Source organism: Corvus moneduloides, chromosome 7, assembly GCF_009650955.1.
Source record: "Corvus moneduloides isolate bCorMon1 chromosome 7, bCorMon1.pri, whole genome shotgun sequence".
Taxonomy (NCBI): Eukaryota; Metazoa; Chordata; class Aves; order Passeriformes; family Corvidae; genus Corvus; species Corvus moneduloides.
The window spans coordinates 3,273,658-3,295,359 of NC_045482.1; the positions used below are offsets into that span (position 1 = coordinate 3,273,658).

At 42.3% G+C, this 21,702-nt stretch overlaps 1 protein-coding gene across 9 annotated transcripts in view; it reads left to right on the forward strand.

The window, feature by feature from the left end:
• IKZF2 (IKAROS family zinc finger 2) overlaps positions 1-21,702 on the forward strand; it is a 118,126-nt gene that overhangs the window by 66,035 nt on the left and 30,389 nt on the right. For 8 of the 9 annotated variants that reach the window (XM_032114713.1, XM_032114718.1, XM_032114711.1 and 5 more), the window contains one exon: positions 5,657-5,824. The exons of the other annotated variant lie outside the window; for it this stretch is intronic. In XM_032114713.1, the coding sequence (XP_031970604.1) occupies positions 5,657-5,824 (168 nt within the window). The remainder of the gene's footprint in view (positions 1-5,656; positions 5,825-21,702) is intronic. 9 annotated transcript variants of the gene reach the window in all.

Here is a 21,702-nt window from a genome sequence, read left to right on the forward strand (position 1 = left end):
TTTTCATGCAGAGTTCAAGTTTTTAGGTCAGAAATAATAAATGAGGAAAAACCCGGTTGTGCTGTTCCATATAAAAGACTTGTATGCCTAAGCAGCTAACCAGGAGCAAATTTAAACAAACAGTCATATTAACACATTGTGATGAACTCCGCTGGACTGCCTCTCTCATTTTGCTAGCAGAAAGGGTTTTCTTGGTTTAATTTCTAATTTGTAACCTAGTGCAGCCTTCCTGTCTCTTGCAATGTTAATAGATTTGGCACTGAATCAAAAATTGTGGGGCTAAATTTCTGAAAGTCCAGTTTTCTACTTAGGTTCTGAAGTCTAACTTTCTGAAAAGTCTTCTTTTTTCCTATTTAAGCATAAGGAAGGGGAGCTAAGATTTCTGAAATTGCTCTGGGCAGAAGGATATGCTTTACTTGCAGTACTCAATTACTAAACTCTTCTGATAGTTTTGCCAAGTTCACTTAAATGATTTTTCTGTCTTAAGAATGCAGTCATAAATTTGTGCAGAGGACAATTCTGCAGAGGAAATCACCCAGGATTTCCCAGGAATTTTTCATGAGAGATTCATCACTACTGTTTTATGATAACTTGCTCTATCTGGAAGGAGGTTTTTCCCAACAAAAAGCCCTACTAAAATCACTGATTTCACATGGTGTGCAGGCTGTTGAGTGAATCCGATAGCACAGTAAGGAGGTATGCCGACTAGTTATGGTCCCTGGAATAACAAACAGAGAAATGGAGCAAAGTCTGCTGCTCTGTCTCTCGCTGGGGTAAAGGCAGGTTGGAGCTCACTGCTGTCAGTGTGTTAGGAGCACTGCTGATAATTCCCTTGTGTTCCTGGGGCAGAGCAGAATCAGAGCAGTTGCAGCATCTGGTGAATCAGAGAAATGTTTCATTTTAACGAAATGAATGTTAACAAAAAGCCTATTGTGGAAGGGTGAAAATCTGTATTATTAGTAAGAGCAAATACTTTCTGATGGCAGCATGGGCACAGTAATTTTGTGTTAAGAGGCTGGAAAGAAAAAATCCCATTTGAGAAGTACTTAAGCTATACTTTGCATATCAAAAGTATCTGCCACACAAAAAAGGTTGAGTTCCCAGATATACATTTAACCAGGAGAGATGTTGAAGTCCCTCTGGACCTAGTTTTTATGTAGCAGGACTGCTGCTGTAGGAATACCCTGACTGTGTTATTGAGAACCAGTGCATTAATTTGTGAGTCACTCCCCCTTTTGTTTCAAAGGGACAAATGTTACCAGCCAAGGGTTAGGAGAATCTAAGTCTCCTTGGTTGCCAGGTCTGTGGGCTCCACATCCTCAGTCAAATTTCTGTTTTAATACAGAAAATGTGTCAGCTTTGCAGCAAAAATATCACTGTTTTGCACTGGTGTGAGATTCGAAGAAGATTAACTCATACTGAAACTTCTGCACAGCACTTCCGTGCCAAGGCGGGAAAGGAGTGCTGTTGTGCAGGGAAGCTTCCAATTAAGCAGAAAAAGGAGTTGGTTTGCTTTTTGAAACAACATTTGACATCTGTGAAATCTATTAGTAGGAAGTTCATCGGTTCATTTGCCTGGTTTCACTTTGTATCAGCCAGCCAGCACTCGTGGCTTGTGCAGTGAAGTCTCCAACCAGCTGTCATGTATTAAAGATACTGGAAAAGAAAGGCCCATGTCTTGCTTGTCCTGGATTCAAGGGTCCACTTCACCATTCGTCTCAGGATTTGTTTGCACAAGAGCAAGTGAACCTGTGTGCTTCAGATACTGGTGTAACTCAAGAGCAGTAATATTTCTTTACTATTATTCGTTATTATTTTTCCTGGAGGAGACATAGCAGTAATGGGTGCATGTTAAGCAATGAAATGTGAGGTTTCAGCAGTATTTTACTGTACTTTAGAGGTAAATATTGAAATAATACTTTTTAATTAATACTTTATTTAACTGTAAAATGATAAAACTCTATGGGTGTATTTATTTATTAATTTAATTATTCCCTGGCACAAGCCCCTCTTACAAAGCCTTTAGGAAAGATAATACTTGGCACTCTGTCTTACCTTGCCTTGTCCATTCCTGAAGTAACTTAGATAATTAAATTCCCTCTGCTGAAGAGCAGGGCTTTTGAGGCATTCCTGGTTTTGTCTGGCTTTAGACTCTAAATCTGGAGTTGAAAAGAAACATCTTTTTTGTTTGGTTGGCTCTCCCTCCCCCTCCTGCCACTCTGAAAGTCACTGAGTTGGAGGGTTTTCTGCCTTGGTTTAGCTCAATAATAGAGAAGAGCTTTAATACTTAAAGTAGACTAAAAGTATTTTGCAGTTATGTTGCAGTCACATAGTTTCCAGTGCTGAAAAGCACAGAACTTGCTTAGTTGCCTTTCAGCAGAGTTCTTATTTTAATTAATCGCTGTAAGTACAGAGTCAGGCAGTAAATGCATAGCTGTAAAGTGGAGGGGAAGCACACCATGCTTATAATTGTCATTACCCTCTCGGAGTTGCGTGTGCCACCTTTAATAGGTCCGTAGTTCCTGATGTGTCTGTGTTGCCATCACCCCCAAAAACATTTTAAACACAGTCAAGGAGCCTCATGTAGAGAAAAGATGCATTTAAAGACTTCTTGTGAGTGGATGTTTAGTTTGAAGTATGATTGATTTCAGCTTATGGATAAAAACTCTGCGTTTTCACAGAAAAGTAAGGGAGGTGAATAAGGGTGACGAGGTAGTTACTTCGTTACTGGGAAGCAATAATTCTGGAGAACAGTTTACAAACTTACCAGGAAAAGGCAGCAGGAGAAATAATTGGAACACAGTCTTCTCAAGGCATTGAAGTGATAAAGGCTTGTTTGCTAGTATTTGGAGTGGGCATCAGACAGCACAGTTCTTGGAAAACCAACAGAATCTTCTTGCTATTCAGTTGTTACTTCTCTTTGTGCACCCTTCTATTGGATAATGGCCTCCAGATTAGCTGTGCTAAATGTAAACGCTGCTAATCAATAACACGAAGGTGTGACCAAAATTGCATCCCACAAGCCTGCAGCTTAAACAAGGAGCTGGAATCGAGTGATTGGACAAGAGTGTAACAAACACATCAAAGCAGCTATTTAGCCAGAATGAAGTCAGTAGGAGAAATGAATTCAGGCTGGCTTTAAATAGATACAAAGGTTATTTAAGGTAAAATGTGCTATTGGAGCGGATTCTGTCTGTTGCAAGAGAGGAGCAGACTACGGGTGATTTTGTGGTGAGTGTTTTCATGTCGTCTTTGCTATCAAACTGTGGTGCAGTGACTATTTGAATTCCTGACTGAAAGCTTTCAGCATCTCTAGAGCAGCCAGTTTTCGGAGGAGTAATACCTGCTCATATGTGGCCTCCAAAATGTCAGAGATAAGTGGGTGATGTAGTGGGTAAAACACAGTAACTGCATAATTTTAAATACAGCAGGAGTAGAAGGAAAGACTTTAGACTTGGTAAGAAATGTGCTACCTTCTTTCATGTTGTCATCCTGAAACTGAAGATATCATTCCAGAACACTCAGAAACGTGTCAAAGGAAAGGGTTTTGCCTGTTTTCTCAGACAGCGAAAGCAAAACATAAAAGAAAAAAAACCCCCATGTATTTTTCTACTGCAGTCTCTTTACATATCTCTGTTATGGACATTTTGAAATGATATAAAAGAAGATAATGGCTAATCAGATCCTTTAAGTATAGTGTGGGAGTTTGAAAGGGAAACCACAAACTCTTTATCAATTCTAATGAGCTCGTGTTCAGTGTATTGGAAGAAGAGCCTTATGCCGTGATTTTTTTTTTTTGTTTATTATTACTCCATAATGTTCTTGGTGAGATTTTAGGAATCTTAGTATCTCTTTGAGTACCTCTGCAGCAGCCTTAGATGTGATTTTCATCTCCCACGTGTGAAATAAAAGTTACGGAGTATAGCATACTTTGTGCTGCCCTCCTGGCAGCATTGCAGTCCTGGCAGTGATTTGAACCACTGACACAAGAATTGCTTGTAGACATCTGTAAGAGCTCTCTCCCTCCCTCTCCTTCCATTTGAATCTCCAGATGTATTTTGGACTTCACCCTAGACAGACACATGAACTGCTTCGATACAAACGTAGCATTCATTTTGTCCAGCAAGGGAGTAATTGTTTTAAAGCAATTGTAAAAGGCTTTGAAGATATGTGAAAGATCACAGAACGTGTTTGTTTTTCACAAGATCTGTGCTTCAGTCCACTAAATTCAAACTCAGAAGGTCCCAGCAGGATTTGGCCAAGGTTTCGTAATAGGTGATACGCTGAAAAGTGTGGATGAGGTCGCTTACATCTGAAATCTGATGATCAAGACCTTGTTGAGCTGGGGCCCTACTTGGTATAAACATTCGGTAGTGCTTAAAATAGGAAGAGGGTAGATTTAAATTAGGTATATATGGAAGAAGTTCTTCCCTGTGAGGGAGGGTGAGGCCCTGGCACAGGTTGCCCAGAGAAGCTGTGGCTGTCCCATCCCTGAAAGTGTCCAAGGCCAGGTTGGATGGGATTTGGAGCAATCTGGGATAGTGGAAGGTGCCCCTGCCCATGGCAGGGGGTGGAGCTAGATGGGCTTTAAGATCTCTTCCAACCCAAACCATTCTTGGATTCTATGATCTAAAGTCCAGATGCAGTAAAGTGCTTGGACAAGTGGCCAGCACAAGTATATGCTCGTGTTCAATTGATTTGCTCAGCAGGACATAAGCAGGTGATTAGAGCTGACTGCCTGCCCGAGACTGCTGGAACAGTCTGACTGTCTTCAACAAATGTTGATATAGAGTATGGTTTTGATAATGTTCCAGAAAACCTGTGTGAGCTCATCAGGGGGTTTTCCTCTAAATAATAATTTTTTTTTTAAAGGTGGGGGTTTTTTAATGGGCCCGATCCCCACTGTCTAAGGCAAATATGAAGGCTTAGCATAAAAATAAGCTTTGGATGTGTGTGTGAGAGTGTGTGAACACATGGGAGGAAGTGATAGGGTAAGGCGTAGGGTTTCTCTTACTTTTTCATCAAATCAGTCTTTTTAATTTGTTTTATGTAGAGTGCAAATTTGCTTGTTTCACTGTTTAATGGTGTAAGATTTTTCTCAACTTTCAGTACTGCCCAGAGCTTGCAGCCCTGATCCTCACTCGCATGCATTCCCTCCATGTCCCTCTAGCAATGCAAAGCAGCCTTTAAAAAGGGCTGTCAGTCAAAGTGTAACGCAAGCAACAGGTTTGATTTGAACCAAAGGCCTTAACACCTTTGCTATGGTCCAATTGTTAATGATCAGTTCTAAATACCCATATGGATTGGACCTGTACTAAAAATAAGTGCAAAACCATAGAAGTAAATACTGTAAAACCACAACTATGGATCTAAATTTTCAGCAGAGCTCATCTTTTATAAAGGATAGAAGCTCTGAGGTGAAGAACTTTCAAGAAAACCAAGGAAGCATTGATCACCTCAAGGAAAGAGCCTCAAATCACTATTGGAGGCTTTGCCCATTGTGCAAAAGAAACGGCCTCTGACTTTAGAAGTGCCGTGTGATGGTGGTGGTGGGGGCTGTACCCATGTGCAATGGCGCTGGTACAGAGTGGGAAAGTGGCCTCTGTGCATCCTCCGATGTGTGTTGACAGCTCTCTCCCTTCCCCTTCCCTTCCAGGTGAACGCCCCTTCCACTGTAACCAATGTGGAGCTTCTTTTACCCAGAAGGGGAACCTGCTGAGGCACATCAAGTTGCACTCTGGGGAGAAACCGTTCAAATGTCCCTTCTGTAGCTACGCCTGCCGGCGGAGGGACGCCCTCACAGGACACCTCAGGACACACTCTGGTGAGCCCACCTTGGCTTCTCCTCACACTTCTTCCTTCCTTTATCACTACCGTCCCAGTGCAGCAGGTAGTGAAAATGAAGTGTAGCTCTGGGTCTGTACCATCCTCTTCAGAGAGTGCAGCTCTCAACTTTGGGAAAGCCTTGATGTGAATCAGAAAAGTTGTGGTTCAGCCACACCTCTCCTTTTGTGTAACTGAGCTCTTCGGCTGATGCTATCGAATTTCTCTCTCAGTGTCTCCTTGGGTGTATCCCGGCTTCAATGGCAGATTGTTTTGACACTCTGGGCCCCAAAGTGGCTGTGAAATTCCAAAGATCACAAAGAATAACCGTGGGCTCTTGGAAGCAGGCTTTGCAGTTCATACCCATTTCTTCATCTAATAAATGCCATATGCTGGTTGAGTTCAAACTTGTTCGTCTTTCAAAGCCCTCTAAATTGCATTTTTGATTCAGTTAGATCTTGCTGTTAAGTCCTAGCTCATGGCAGCCACAACACTCACCCTAGAGCTGAAGGTGGTCAAGAGAGATTGGGTTTCTCTTGCCTTGTTAAGTGATAGGACCATGTCTGTATCAAGTCTATTTGATATAGTTTCTTGATAAGTTGTCAAGAAGAGCCTGTCTCATAGCTGTGTGCTGGTAGTCGTGTTGGAGCCCCAGTGATCGGGATCAGCTGTGGTTTTAGTCCCTGTCCCTGCACCAAGAGGCTGCATTCTGCCCACTTGCTCATCTGTGTAGGACTCCTGAGTAAGATCTTAACTTGTTGTGTTTGTATCTCCTGAACGTTCAACTTATGTGTTCGAGCCATTTATAAGAGGCTGTGTGTTTCATTGTTGAATGAGCAGAGATAATTGGACTGGTTGCAAGTGGCAGCATTACAGATGAACTTCTTTGAGGTGTTAGCAAATGTGTGACTCCTGAAACACAGTGGTGGAAGTGCAACTGCAGGCAGAAATCCTGCATGAGTTTCCTGACTCTTGATATGTATTTCTTCTACAGAATCAACCTCACTTCAGTAGGAGTTTCTGTTTTAGGAGCATTGAGTTGCTCTGCCATTTCTGTTTTAGGAGCATTGAGTTGCTCTGCCATTTCCAAGAATAGGAAAGGTAAGCAAGTAAGCTTCTTCAAGTAGACTTGGGAGTATACAGGAAGCTTGATGGAAAATGCTGACAGAAAGCTTGAACTTCCAAGAGAGTAGAAGAGTTGGGACTAGGCTGGGAGAGAATTGCTTGAGCTGGATTTGATCTGAAAGTCAGTAGGGAAAATGTCTGTGGAATGGTGAGCTGCAATTTTCACACATCTGACAATAACTGTAGTTTCAACTGTAAATTTTGAAAGAAAACAGAACACAATACAAATGTTGACAATTAAAACAAAAAGGGAGTTGAGACAAAAAAAATATCCCACATTACCAAACACAAACATTGCGGTTCAAGACCTTTTCACAATATGAATATAGATTTTGTTACCTAGATACTGCCATTGATAGAGATTGTTCTTCCTGTGTGAAGAGCACATGGCTGATGGTTCTGTGTTTTGCGTGAGGATGAAATGTAAAGGTGTGGGATTTTCAGAAGGCACCTAAGCTGCTTAGCACAAGTTCCACTGGAGCTCCTTCCCTAACTGACTTAGCCATGTTCAGCTCTGCTCAGTTTGTAGTTTTAGGCTTTGTTTTCAGTGGAGAAAGTGTCACCCCTCTAAGCACTCAGATCCAGCAGCTTTCAGCAGAGGGCCAGCAGAAACAGACAAGTGCTCCCACAAAACTGTCCAAGGCAATTCGTAGAGTAGCGCTCACAGGTGAAGAGTTAAAACCTGTATTATTGCCCTAAAACCTGGCATCCCCCTGCATGAAGGTGAAATTCCACTCTGGCCGTGGGCAGGGAAGTTAAGGTGTCTGTCTCTGCCATATAAACAAGCTGAGTTGGCTTATGCACACCTGGATCATGGAAAAGGTGGGTAGATGTCTCCTAGGGACTTTAAACAGTTTCATATCAGTGTGCTATACAAGTATTCTGTGCTTTCATAAAGCACACATCAAAGTCTGTAAGTAGGCCTGGAAGGTAGAGCAGATCCAGCAGCTGCAGCAAAGGTCTTTTCCAGCCTAAATGATTCTATGATTCTGTCAATGTTTACATCTTCTGCTATTTCTGAGCAGAAAAGAGGATATTGGCTAATATATACAAAGAAGAAGTTGAAAACTGTTTTGAAACTTGAAGCCAGTTTCAATCTGGTACACTTAGTGTCTAAATTGAGGTGAGTCTGAATATATTTTTGTTAGAGGAAAGCTCGTCAGATCAGATCCTCAGCTGATGGAGATTGGAATTACATCCCCTAAGTAAGGGAAGTACTTCTGTTTTGTACCAGCTGAGAATCTGGTGCATGGTTTCATAAATGCAACACCGATTCCCTGTTTTTTTTAATGTATGTATGTATATTCTTTTCCTCCTTAAATAAGAGAGTGCTATTAATAATAAAATAAAATACCAAAGCAAAACCCCTTAATCTTTTCTCCTTCCCAAGAAGGTTTAAACTACTATGGAAGGCAATTTATGCAATAAAGGAATTGAAGAATTCTGTTTTATCTCTTTTTTTTTTTTTCCTCTCAGTTAATTTGATTTGTGGATTTGAGAGCACTTTGCTTGTGTCACCACTTAGTGACATCGTCTCACTGCTACTTTTTAGTCAGTTCTTCCTGTGCTTAGTGCAGTTTTCATACAGTACAACAGGAAAGGTAAAAAAAATAATGAAATGTAGATGCAAACAGAAATTAGCAGAAGCATCTCTGAGATCTCTGAAATAGCTGATACTTACTAGTAACTTAAAAATAATTACATTTTTTTCCTTTGGATTGATGTTTGTTCATGCTTTTTAATATTATTTCCTGTTGATTTGAAAATGTTTCTAAGCATCACAGTCTACATTTTGCCTTATCTTCTTGTGCAGAATAATATCTTACTGTGTAAGTGTTCCCAGGCTGAGTGGTTAACAAAATATTGCTTCACATCTGTCATGCTGCTACTGCTGTTTAGCCCTAAATAATTAAGGACTTATCTTGCAGCGATTTACTCCTGCGATTATTTACCTTTTATGGACATACGAGTTCTGATGAACTTTATGTCTGTATTTTTCTCCCACATGCAGCTGCTTTGGTTTCAGGAATATAACGATGCCTTCAGGACATCAGTAGGATAATGCCTGGGGAGAGTTCATGCGCAGACTTACACTAAGAGTGGGCATGTACCTCAAGGTACTTACAGGACTTTCAGGTGTTGTTTTCAGAATTAACTCCATAGTTCCACACCCTAGGTAATATAAGAGAGGTACAGAGACAGCTTCTAGGATGGGAATGTAAGGACAGGCTGTGGAGTGCTGGGACAGAAGTTTGTAGCCCCCTCCTGCGAGATGCATTGGACAAATCAGCAGGGATTGGCTTCACCTTGCCTGGATTTTGCTGTTTTAAAGGGAAAAACATCCAGGCAAAGCAATCTGCTGATGGCATTCACAGAGTACCTGCTATCTCACACTGAGACATGCCTGTCTTCTCAGTCCTCTCTGGACTTGCACAAGACAATGGCAAAGACAAACTATATGAGAGAAATTTTGCTGTAGACAGTTCATGAACAAACCCCGGAAGTTTTAAGGGAGGCAGCTGAATCTGACAGGTCATTCTGATGGTTAAAGCCATCCAGATGTTGACCTCCATACTTTGAAAGGTATGACAGCCTGATGCTGTTTTACCCCAAAAAGCCAGGCATCCTCAGATGGGCACATAAACTTAGCAGTTATGTTTTGGCATGGATTTCTCTTGTGTCTAAAATGGAGCTGAGTCAGCCCTCCCCTCATAATGCTGTTGTAAACATAAATGCTCCAACAGTGCTTGAAAAAGTCAAGGCTGCAGTGATGAGCAATCTGGAAGAGTCCAGAGCAAACACAGGCACCTCAGTTTTCAGAGCAGGGCTTGGGCAGTAAGTCAGAAATGAGGGATGGGATCACATGCTAAGGAGAAAACAAAAGTCGGAATAGGTTTTGACTAAGTGAGAATCATTCATCCATTGCACTAAGTAAGGATGGTCCTGTGTGCAGATTGTTTAGTGCTTAAAAGACTGTCTCGTCGCGTGTCCACACAAACTGTCGACATGAACATTAATTCTGGAGTTTCCTGATTTTTCTTTTTACTTGGCAGCTTCAGTCATGTTCATTACTGTGGGAGTATGTAAGTGTTATTCATATAAGAAAGCAGTTTTACTGTCTGTTTCTTCCTAAAAAAGTGGGTAGTCAGATTATTATTTTTTCACAGAAGATTGTCCTCACAATACATTTTAAAATTTGTTTCAAAGCTACTGCTTTCCTGCTTAGAAAGTGTCCCCTCCAAACAGTTTTTTTGCTTTTAAGAAATATTTATTTTTCTTCCCCCTCTTTCTCCTGCATTGCTGCTGCATTTTGTTTGTTTCTGTCCAGCTCTTCAATAGCACTGAACTAATGGTACCCCTTTATTGGCAAAAGAAAAGCAGAAAGCTTTTGTTTTGAAAAGAGAGGCTTAGACAAAACTCCCAAAAGCACAATCTTAGCAAACCATGTACAGGGTGCAAGATAAAAGGCACGTATAATTAAAAAGGAAAATGCCCTGTTCATGGGAACTCTTTCCATGTTTGTTGGTTAGCAAGTCCATCTTTCTCATCTCTTCTTATCCATGAGGACTTTCCTCTCGGCCCAACCTGGGTGACAGTGGGCCATCCGAGGTGTCCACACGCCTGGGGTTGAATGGCAGACCTGAGGAGTGCTATCTGTGTGTGCAACTATGCTCAGACGTAGGAGGAACTTGTTCCCTAATCCTGTTGACATGCCTGCCTCAATACGTGTTTGGGAGAGTCCCACTTCTGAGTGGCTCAGTTTGGCTGAAAAATTGGATGAACAAGCTCTGGAATACACTGTGCTGTGTGTGAGTTCCCAGCTGTCAAAAGCCAGTGAGAATTACTGAAACAGTGGCAAGGATGGTTATTAAGAATAATGAAGTCAATATTTTAAACTGCTCTTTTTCATCTGGGGGGAACTTTTGCCGCTATTAACATCTCCACTCTTAAAAGGCCCAGTATCTACTCTGTGTTTTTGAGAATGGGAATGTCATAATTAGTTGAATCTTGTGATCTGAAGTTCTCATTACACTCTGTACTGGACTTACTCCAACACTTTGTGAATGGGGAAAAAAATTAAAAGCGGACACATAGGATACTGTCTGTGAAAAATCAAATGTGTATGTGAAGAGGCAAGGGGCTGTTTTGCATACAAATCCCATTTCTCCAAATAGGTTAGCAAACAGCATCTTCCCTCAGTTGTGATGAGCTGGTGGGTATTTATTCTGTTGATCTGATACTTAGAGCTCAATTTAATCAGGCAGAGCTGCTCTTCCTCTCAGGTTTTCTTACGCTGTTTCAGTTAAACTCAGTGGAATTACCCTCGTCACAAAATCATTTTGGGTTTTTCTTATCGGGCTGCGGGTTCCAAACCGCTGTGAGCATGTGCGCAATCCTGCAGCAGCTCTGCTTCTCATTAGTGCTTCCAGCACCTAGAGGCCTTCACTCCGTGCTGGAGAGTCTAAAATCTCTGCTATTCTGCTTTCCATTTATTTGTGTGTGCGTTTTTAGAAGGTAAGCTCAAAATGTGTACAGGGGTAGGAGTTTGCTATGCCAGGGCTTCATCCCCTGGAGATCCTTGTTTAAAATTTAATCCTCTGTGGAGCCCTCTTGTATCCCATGCTTTGCTAGAGCCCCACCTGGACTTGGAGTGGCGGGGTCATCTTCATCTCCAGAGCACTACTGTGATAAATACTGGTATCTGCTATATGGAAAGATTATCTTTTATGTTCAGAATTATCTCAGTATAGAATCTTGGTCTTTTCTACAGAGCATTATTACCATGGAGAAATCATTAATCAAAGAAATCTTTGATTTAAAGATGCTGTAGGATCTTGATCATTCCAGCAAAAGTACATTTGATCTTTGTTTTCAGGGGAACTTTTGAAAAGATATGGTTCCACCCAAAGCGAGGAGTGTTCACTTTTATATTTTGGACTTTAAAAGTCTTGAAATTCCATAAAAATTCCCTCCTATCTGCTGCAGTTTAGGATTCAGTCTTTAACTGTCCAATGCAGGAAGTCTGCTTCTGACAGATAAAACAGAGACACGGAAGGAGTGGTCCTGGCAAGCAATGGTAGATGGGCTGTGTACCAACCTCATGAATCCCTCTCTCTCTTAGGGCTGGGTATCAGCTTTTCTCCTCTTTTCCCCCACTCCTGTCTGGAGTGTGTGATTGAGATAGCAGGAGCAGATGCCCTGCAGCTCCCTGTCTCTTGTGGTGCCCCGGTGCAAGCAAGAGGTGTCTGTTCTTTTAGTGCTTGGGGGCTCCCTGTATATTGGCTGCATAGGGAAAGACTCACCCCTCTCGTAAAGATGAGAGATGCCAACACCATGGGAGCATTCTCATTCTTAATGTCAGTTCACAGCGAGATTAGCAGGTGCTAAGATTTATCCTGGTGTCTGTGAGACTGGTCTGGTCCCTCCTGCTGCCTCTCCCAGTGGACCATGGCTTTGCTATGTCTCTGCCAGGTCTGCCAGCAAGTCCTCTGCAGTGCTTGGAGGTTACAGCATCACCACGGTGTAGGATTCACACGGGGTCATCCCTCATTAGTTGTGACCAGTTCGTTCCTGATTAAATACTCGTGCAAGAATGGAAGATTGTCTTTGGGATGAAACCTCTGACATCAGTTTTCTGTGTGTCTCCTGTCTCCCCTCCATGTTAGCAATTCACATCCTGGCATCATTACCCAGATTCTGTCCCTCTCTGTGTTGCCTCAGGCCAGGTGGAACGCAACAAATCACGTGGTCCTGCTCTTCTGGGCTACAGTTTGGAGAGCACACAGGCCCCTCTCCACTGCTGGGTGCTGCCAGTTCCTAGGCCAGCCTTCCTGTTCTGGGGCAGCAAATAAGACAGTGACTTTCTTTTTCCTCTGGGCTTTTATTCTGTCACAGTGCTGTATGTGGGATTTCACTGGCATCAAAAAAGCATGAATGCGGTAAGATTTCTGCATATAGAGCAGCAGTGCTTCTAAACACCAGGCCTAACCTGTTTTTTAAACATCCCGAGAGACTGTTTCTGTTGCCTCCCTAGGGAGACAGTTCCACTTCCCATCTGCTTTTTATAGCTGTGACTCTCATCCTGATATTTAACCTTAACTTTAACTTTTCTTTCTTTTGGTGCAGATTATTGCTCTTTCTAACACTATCTTTTGTGACTGTGAGTAATTCCTGTGCTCAGTTTACACTATGATAGGCTGTAGTCGTATGTCTAGCATTGATTCCATTCTAGTCTGTCTTTATTTTCCAATCCTCTCATCTCTTTTTTATTACTAATTTTGAATGTTTTTGCTACTCTTATTCACTCGTTTATGGGGGATCTAAATTGCAAAGTCATTTGATGCTTTGGAAACCGGGGCCAGTACAGATGCAGACCCCTTAACCGTATCTCTGCCTCAGCTGCCTGCTAGTAAAATGGAAATAAAGAGCACTTCTCCACCTAGTTGAGATGTTGAGAGGGCAGCACGTGGGAATCATGGCCAGGCACACGTATTGCTGCAATGAAGGTCATGTAAGTACATCGTAGAGTACTCGGTGCTGCTGGTGCCCCAGCTGCACAGCGCTCTACGTGATCTCCTTAGTTTTACTTAGCCTTTGTGCAGTAGTGAAATGAGATAATTACAAAGTGGAAGGAATAATAACTTTGTATTGTTACCATAACCACTGAGGTATTAGACCCTGATACCAATGTGATTATCTCAGACACAATAGTAAGGTGATTATTAATAATACTAAAGGACTTACTACTTAGCCTGCAATTTTTGTGTCATTTCTTTAAAAATCCCTATCTATTCCATCAGCCCCAAGCCTGTGTGAAGTGGGTATGAGCTGTTGCCTCCTTGTTATCTGTTTTTCAGTGATGAGGAAATGAAACAGGAAAACCCCCATGAGACCCAATTTGCAAATTGAGGGACCTAAGCACCAAGGTAGCTTTGTGTGCATCGCTTGTCTTTCTGCACCAGAACTGCTATGGACAGGCTGGCAGGTGAGGCTCGAGAAGCTCAGGAATTTAAAGATCTGTAGTCCTTTGCTCGTTTCAGTTGCAGCTAGAGAAGCCTTGTTTTGCTTGTCACCAGGGATTGTTTCAGAAATCTGGTATTTTTAGGCTCAAGTTGGCACATGTACATACAAACCCAGGATTTAAGGTGCAGGTGTTGCGTGTGCAGGGAATTGGGTGTCTCATTGGATTAGGATAAGCTTGCGGGACACAATGTAGCCAGGAGCCCTCCTGCTCCAGAGCCAGCCACCAAAGTATCTGCAGTGGGTTTTGCAGACAGAGACTCAAGAGGTCACAGAGAACTTTTTTGTGCAATTGAGATGCAAACATGGTTTTGACTTGACCAAGCCACATCTCAACAAAGCCAAGACCATTTCTTGCACATACTCTGAGCAGCAATACCACAGCAGCTCTAAAGAGGAAACAAGTGTTGGGTTTGTTTTTCCCCTGAGAAAATTATTTTCAAGGGCAAAAAGCTTCTGCATATCGTCTCTGGGGAAAGGAGACCCAACATTTCAAGCTGGCCTTTGTCAGCTCTTGAAGAAGTTTGTGAAACTTTCAGCTTGAAAATGTTTGAGCTTGGAACCCAGCAGTGGTGTGAGGCCTTCTTTCATTGATATCTCAGAGCTGTGTTATGGGGCAGTGTGAAATGGAGAACCGCCCCTGACATTTTTGACAGCATATGTTTTAAGGTGTAAGAGAGGTATTTTTGCCATCTGAAAAGGAAGCCAAGAGAAACTAAAGGGGGACAAAAATAACCCATAACCCACGCCACAGCAGAGTTGAGGAAAGCTGCTACTGATACCATTCTCCCAAGCTCTCAGCAGCCTGTAATTATGAATTGGCTTACAGCTAACATATTGATGGATATCACTCAAGAAGGAAAATGAGAATGTCTAGATTTTTTTACAGTGAACCTGTACTGAACTCTAGGTGACTTTCCTCCTATTTATAACCCTGTGTGAAGTTCAAGGAAACTTGTCCTGGAGGTTTCCCATGAGAGGGAACTGTGTTTTTACCTGACTAAAGCTCTCTGGATATTTTCCCATTTTTTATTTGATCTAAGTGTGAACTTTCTCCACCCTCTGCCCCTCCTTCCTTTCTGGAGTGGTTAGAGAGGTTGATTGCAGCCAGGATTACACAAGAGATGCCAGTTGCACACATGTTTTGCATAACTGTGCTGTGTTGATTTCAGACAGGGTGCCCCAAGTTCCCTCCCTGCCTTGCAACAGCGAATCAAGATCTCTATCTTCATTCCTGAAGCTGGAGAAATGCTGGTGAGGCCCTGAGTATTGAACTTTTGACAAAGAGCACCTGGTTTGGATACTGCCCAGCTGCACAGAGCTATCCCTTTGGAAGAGCCTCTACTTACAGGTTGTTTGGGCTCTTTGTATCAAAGGTGCTAGAGTCGTTCTGCCTCTGGGAAGTGCTGCAAGTGATCAGTGCCGGCTGCTCTGTGTTAAGGGAATGTGCTCCTGAAGCTCATGTCCTTTTCTTCTATTCCTGCAAGAGGCATAAATGTTTTTATGTGCTCTGAGACAGTCAAGGACCTCTCTTGGTGACTTTCCTGACTTGAAAATTAAGACAGGCTCATCCCAGTGTTCATTTTGGGGCTAGTTCAGTGTGGCTTTTATCTTTAGAAGCGATGAGGTCTGCTTGATTTCAGTGAGAATTAGGGGCTTTGTCAGCCTAAGCCTTAGCCTGTGTTCCAGTTCCTTTTGCCAGGAATTAGGTACTTTCTCCCTCCTGCCTCATTTATTTGGAGTGCAAGTCAAGACCAAACTGCATTGGGCTTTGAGCAACCTGGTCTAGTGAAAGGTGTCCCTGCCCATGGTACGAGGGTTGAAATGAAATGATTTTCCATCCCAAACCATTCTGTGATTCTGTGACAGCAGCACAGGGTCCCCCCCAGCCGACCAGAAGTGGGGCTGTTCCTAACAGGTGCTGCCTTGTGGGATAGAGCTGGCCTCAAAGGTAGCCAGAGCCCAGATGATTTAAGGGCTTCAAGGTCTTTCTAAAAAATAAATCACATGCAAAAAATACACTGCGGATAATCCGATGTTGAGATTTTTATATAGAGAAGTGACACGGGCCATAGACTTTCTCTCACTTGGATACCCTCCATGTGCCTGCATTTTGCTTGTTTCCTTGGAGACAGTGTCTTGTCTGAGAGCAGTTAGCCTTGGCTAGGAAAGGCCTGACATTTCTGGTTTGTGGGATAAAGCTGTGCTGATGAATTTTCCAACAACCACAGAGGCAGGATTTGGTACAAACATGCGCAGTTCTGAATAGGGTTACCATGTGGCCATCTCTAATACCCCTCTGGGGACACCACTGGAAAGTCCCTGGTGTGAGAGCAGGGCTCAAAGATCCTTGAGGAGAGCCCAGCGATCCCTGTCCCTCGGGTATCAGAATCGTTTGAGAAATTTCTCCCTTCCCTTTCCTTCTTCCAAAGAGCTGAGTCAGCTGGACTGGCATGTCTGGAACTCTGTGGCACCGGAGCAGGCAGGCTGCCAGCAGCATTACACACCGCATCCAAAGGAACACGTCACTCCTCTCTCTCTCTTCTTTTTTTTCCCTTTGCAATCCCCACCCTCTCCCTTTTATTTTTCCTTGTTGATCCGTGTAGGTGAGTCAGAGAAACCTGCTCATCCACAGCCTGTTCCTTCTTGCCAAATCCTGGAGCAGCACTCCCAGTTCTTGTTGGGTGTCAGGAATAGGTTATGAAAACAAAAACTGATACAGTCAGTGTACTGGGTATGGAGCCCATAGTGTAAATGCATACTGAATGTGCCACTTAGAATGTCTTCCTAACAGAAGGAATCTCTTTTATACGAGATACCTTATTCTGTGGTTCATATGTAATATTAGTTTTATTCCTATAAAACACCAGGATGGAACAGGGAAATTATTTAAGGCATAAGCTGGAGAACATTTAGGGAGAAAATCCATCTTAATTCCACTGAATTTTGAAACAATGGAAGAGTGGAAAATTTCCAGTAGGAAAATAGGTGGTTCACGGAAGTGGTTTTGGCTGATGTTTTGGTATCAATTGTAGTTTTACTAATCTGAAGAAATTCCATGGATATTGCCACAATTCTTCAGAGTTTACACTATTGATGAGTTTCTGACCCCAGGAATTAAAACATTTTGAATCTGGATTCCCATATCGTAGATACTTTCAAATAAGAGTGCAAGGTGATAAATTGGCCTTTTTATTTACCTTACAATATTTATTTCACGAGTGGGAAGGGAGTGAGTGAGCAAACATGCAAGTTAACTTTTCCTCTTTGGTCAGCTGACTCTAGGAGCTGGGAGCTGAAGGAAAGCACAGTCTGGTGTCTGACTTGGGGTGAAACTGCAGGTGTTGGTAATGCTGTGGGGTCAGGAGTATCTCACTATCCATAGCTACATTTCCATCAGGCAGCATTAAAGCCTTGTTTTTGGCATCTTGTGTTGGAATGAAGCTGTTCAGCTGCAAAGAACAGATCATTCACCAGGAAAAGTGCTTTGTTGGACTTCTACATGCCATAGTAAAATGTCTGTGTTAGCTATATTGTGAAAAATGTATCCATTATGTTCACATGGTCTTCTACAAGTAGTGTGTTTGTTCCAAGGGCTAAAAATGAGCCAACTTTGAGAGGCTGCAAGTACAGTTCTGGTTGAGAAGCACAAGATTTCTGCCTTGATCAGCATGGAGTGCTGGAGTACAGGCCCTGGGACAGGATCACACCTTGGTGAAGAGAAGGGAAAGGCTATTTTGTGTCAGGTGATAGGTAACTCTTGGTGAGATACAGTTATTTCTCAGAGTTCAAGCCCAAGACAACAGGAGAGGAAGGTTGTACTGCCCGGCCACCTTCTGCAGGGGAGGAACCCAGAAGGCCAACAAAAAGGGAAATGACAAAGGCAAGACATCAGTGTCACAGGTGAGAATGAACCCAGATGTTCTAAATTCCCATCTGCTGACTCAGTTACAAGACTTTCCACACAAATTAAAAGAATAGATGTAAGAAAATGATTAAGATTTTTTTTTTCTTCCGGGTATTGAGGAACAAGAAAATTTACATCCTTTCACTCTTGATTCAGACTTCTGGGTGAAATCACCTATTTCAAAGAGCCTAGTGGAGCCTTCAGTATGACCTTTTTTTTTTTTTTTTTCCATCAGGGAATGTAGTTAAGTATATTCAGAGTTTCCTTAATTCCCTGCTTTTACAGGAAACCTTTTTAAAGTATTTCTGGATGCTTAGAGAGCTATTTGCTGTTGTCCAGCTTTTCTGTCTTTACTTTCAGCCTAAGCAGTTGCTTTTTCTTCCCTTCTTTTCTTTTTCTTCCTTTTGGTTTAATTTCACACCCATATTTAATTCCCTTTCATTTTGTCTACCTCCCTTTCAGTCACAATTAGCCTCTGAATCTATCCAGGACTTGTAGTTCAAAGCTAATTGCACCAAAAAGGAAACATCCTAAACCCCGAAATCTTTCCTTCCTCCCTCCCTTTCTAGTCATTCTCTTTACTAAACAAACCTAAAAAATCCTGGGTATTAAGAAGTACTCTAAAATTGTTGTTGTTTATTTTTTGTATTGAAACAAACAAGCAACCATCCCCTCCAAACAAACGAAAAAACCCCACACAAACCCAAAACAACAAAAATCACACACAAAAAAAACCAACTAGGAAAAATATTGAGAGTAACAGGAATTGCAGAATTTTATTACCTAGAAAAGATTAATGTAGCTTCAATATGAGACCTAGACACTTGATGTAGAGGTTTGTGCTAGAGCAGAAGCTGTCCAGTATCTCAGATTCCTCTCTTAAAGTTCCCCATCATCCTTTAAAAGATGATGTTAACCTTTACTGTTAACTTTGTTGTGCTGAGAATTGTTTTTGTACAAAATGGTCATGACTTCCTCCTGCCAAATACTGCAGTTAATTTTGAATATGGAGTGGTAAAGACCACTGGTGTCGGTGAGAAAAGTCCCACCTTTGTTTTGAGCTGCTCTGCATCGTTGGCGATAAACACACGTGTTGTGAGGCAGAGAGCAAGAAGAGGGGATGGGAAGGCTGCACACGTGGAAGGAGGCAGTCAGCTCTCTTGCTTTTTGACCTCATTTGACACTGGTGCAAGACATGGCAAAACCACATGCCTGAACAGCAGATGGGGGTAACACGGAGGCATGGGCCACACTACTTCCTGGGCAGTTAGAAAAGTGTGAATAACAACTTTTATGTCCCAAAGGAGCCCATTAGTTTCACAGCCTGACCTGCTTTTGGAAGCAAGATTCCCTTCACTGTTGGCCTTGATCAAAATAAGTGAAAACTCCCAACATCAGTGGTTGGGAAAAGAAGAGGAGCTGTCAGTATTACTCTTCCCAAGTTGCTGTTATCTTCATGACAGCTTGGTCTTAATAGTCTGTTTCCAAAACTTTGTTTCTGACAGTGACAAGAAAAGGGAAAACTTATAGGAAGGGAGTGTGTTCTTCTTACCTGCTAATACAAGACATAAAACTGAAAGATGCCAGGTGCTAAAAGATGCTTTTTCTTACACAGGAGCATGTAGGTGGAACAGGGGAACTCATTGCCATGGGATGAGAAGAAATGAGTTAAGGGCTTGCTCATTGATTTTATGCAGGAGAAAACTTACCTAGTGTTATAGTGAAAGCTTAACATGGTGTATTCTCTCTATCTCCTGTTGTTTATATAGTATAGGATACCTGGTAGCACTTTGTTTGGCACTGCCTGCTCCAAATAATTCTTCTATTCTGTTGACTTTGTAATGCTCTGGGACTTCTGCAGGATATGCAGAGGGGCTGCACTTGGAATAAATGCAAACTGCACACAGCTGATATGAATTGGCTTCAGGGTATTGCTTCCATAGACAAATCTGGCCCAACATCTACATTTGTTTTACCCAAAGAGGAAACAAAAACCCCCAAACAAAAGCACTTGTGGAGGGAGTGTTTGTCCAGCAGCATTCCTGATCTGCACCGAGGTACCCACACCCTGCGCTGCCCCTGGGAGCTGTTCCTCCCCACCTGCAGTTGGAGCTCAGCTTGCGATGACGCGTGGATCTCCAGGCACCTCCTGACATTCCTGCTGAGCTGTGGCACTGACAGGGAGCGGACAGGACAGGGCAGAGAGGAACAACAGGCCAACCTAAACTTGTTTTCATTTTACCTGCTCTCTCTGTTGCTGGTGCAGGGTTAAAATGAAGAGAAGCCAACGAGCACCTTTTGGAAGATTTGCCTTGTGAACTAATTAGCACTCCACTTATCAAGTCAACTTTATATAATGTCAAAGGTCTGAAGTGGAGTGGAAAGTACAGCGCTGGTACACAGAGTTAAGGTTTCAGCTCTTTCTTCAGCCCGTTCCCACCCACATCCAGATAGCATGGAGACATGGCAGGGTGGAGGCTCCTTTCCAGAGTCACCTGTTGTATTCCATGGAGGGCCTCTATCCCTTTGAAAGTAAGTGATGGTAAACCTGGTGCTTTTAAGTCACTTTGAAGCCAGCCAGGTGATAAAACACCAGTTATTTTATGGACTTCCTGGTTTGTGTTAGTTCATCTCAGCATCAGAGTGCAATCTAAACAGAGTCCTTTTCTAATATTATTTAAGCATTTCAGAATCCATGTAGAATTCCTGGGAACCCCACCAGTGCTGGGGCTCTGGACCTTCTGGGACATGTTGGCATGAGACTTGGACAATTGCATCCAGGTCAGTGACCTTGCAGCATTAAGTGCAGAACATTTACACTTGAAATTTTCAAATATATGTGGGGAGGGAAATCAGAATGCTTCACTGGCATTAATGTAAACTAAAAATTGAGTGTCAGGTTCCTTTAGCCAGGTGTGAATGAAGGAAACAGTTAAACCCTGAGAAATGCATGAGGAAAGCTTCTGTGTAGTGCAATATATGTTTCTTGCGACATAGAACTGGAGCACGTACCCATGAATTTAATCTCTTTCAAAACTAAATGCAACATTATTGCCCCTATCAGTGTTTTCCTTGATTTGGTGCTTAATTTATTTGCATGTTTTCACATAGGTACATTTTCCTTTGTTTTTACACATACAGAGATACAACATACAAACCTGCAAAGTGAACGGTCTTCCGTGCTGCACAAAGGAGAAAAATGGGGTGTAAAATTCTTGCTTTTTCTATTTTAATGGGCGCTGCAAGATTGTGGCAGGAGCCATGTGAAAATCTGGACAATTTGGAAGATTTCAGTAATTCTGTGACTGTGCCAATGAAACAGGAGTGAATTAGTTAGTTAGTTAGTTAGTTTGTTTGTTTGTTAAACTTCTGGCACAAAAAGGGCACCTATTTATTTATAACCCTGGTGACAGATTGAAACATTGTTTTATCTGTAAAATTCTGCAGATCAGTAAATACTATCTAATGAATCATATTATATAACACAGCCACCAGTAGCTGCAAAATAAATTGAAACACCTATTAAAGTAATAACAGGCTGCGGGTAGAACCTCTTGAAGGTACAGATAAGGACCCAACCCCTTAGATGCTGTACCTGAGCACTGATACTTGCAGATTTACTCTAGATTCTGGCTGTGTGGTTACTATGGACAGGATATGGATAGGGAAAGTTTCTCTTGACTAGTGCATTTACTTCTAGCCAAGCTGTAGCATGGATGAAGTCCTCAGGGTTTATGTGTAAGCTGGTGTTTAGCACTACTTGCTGTGGAATATCGAGGGAGAACTGAACACTGGTACAGTACTCACTGCTTGCTGCTTATTTGACA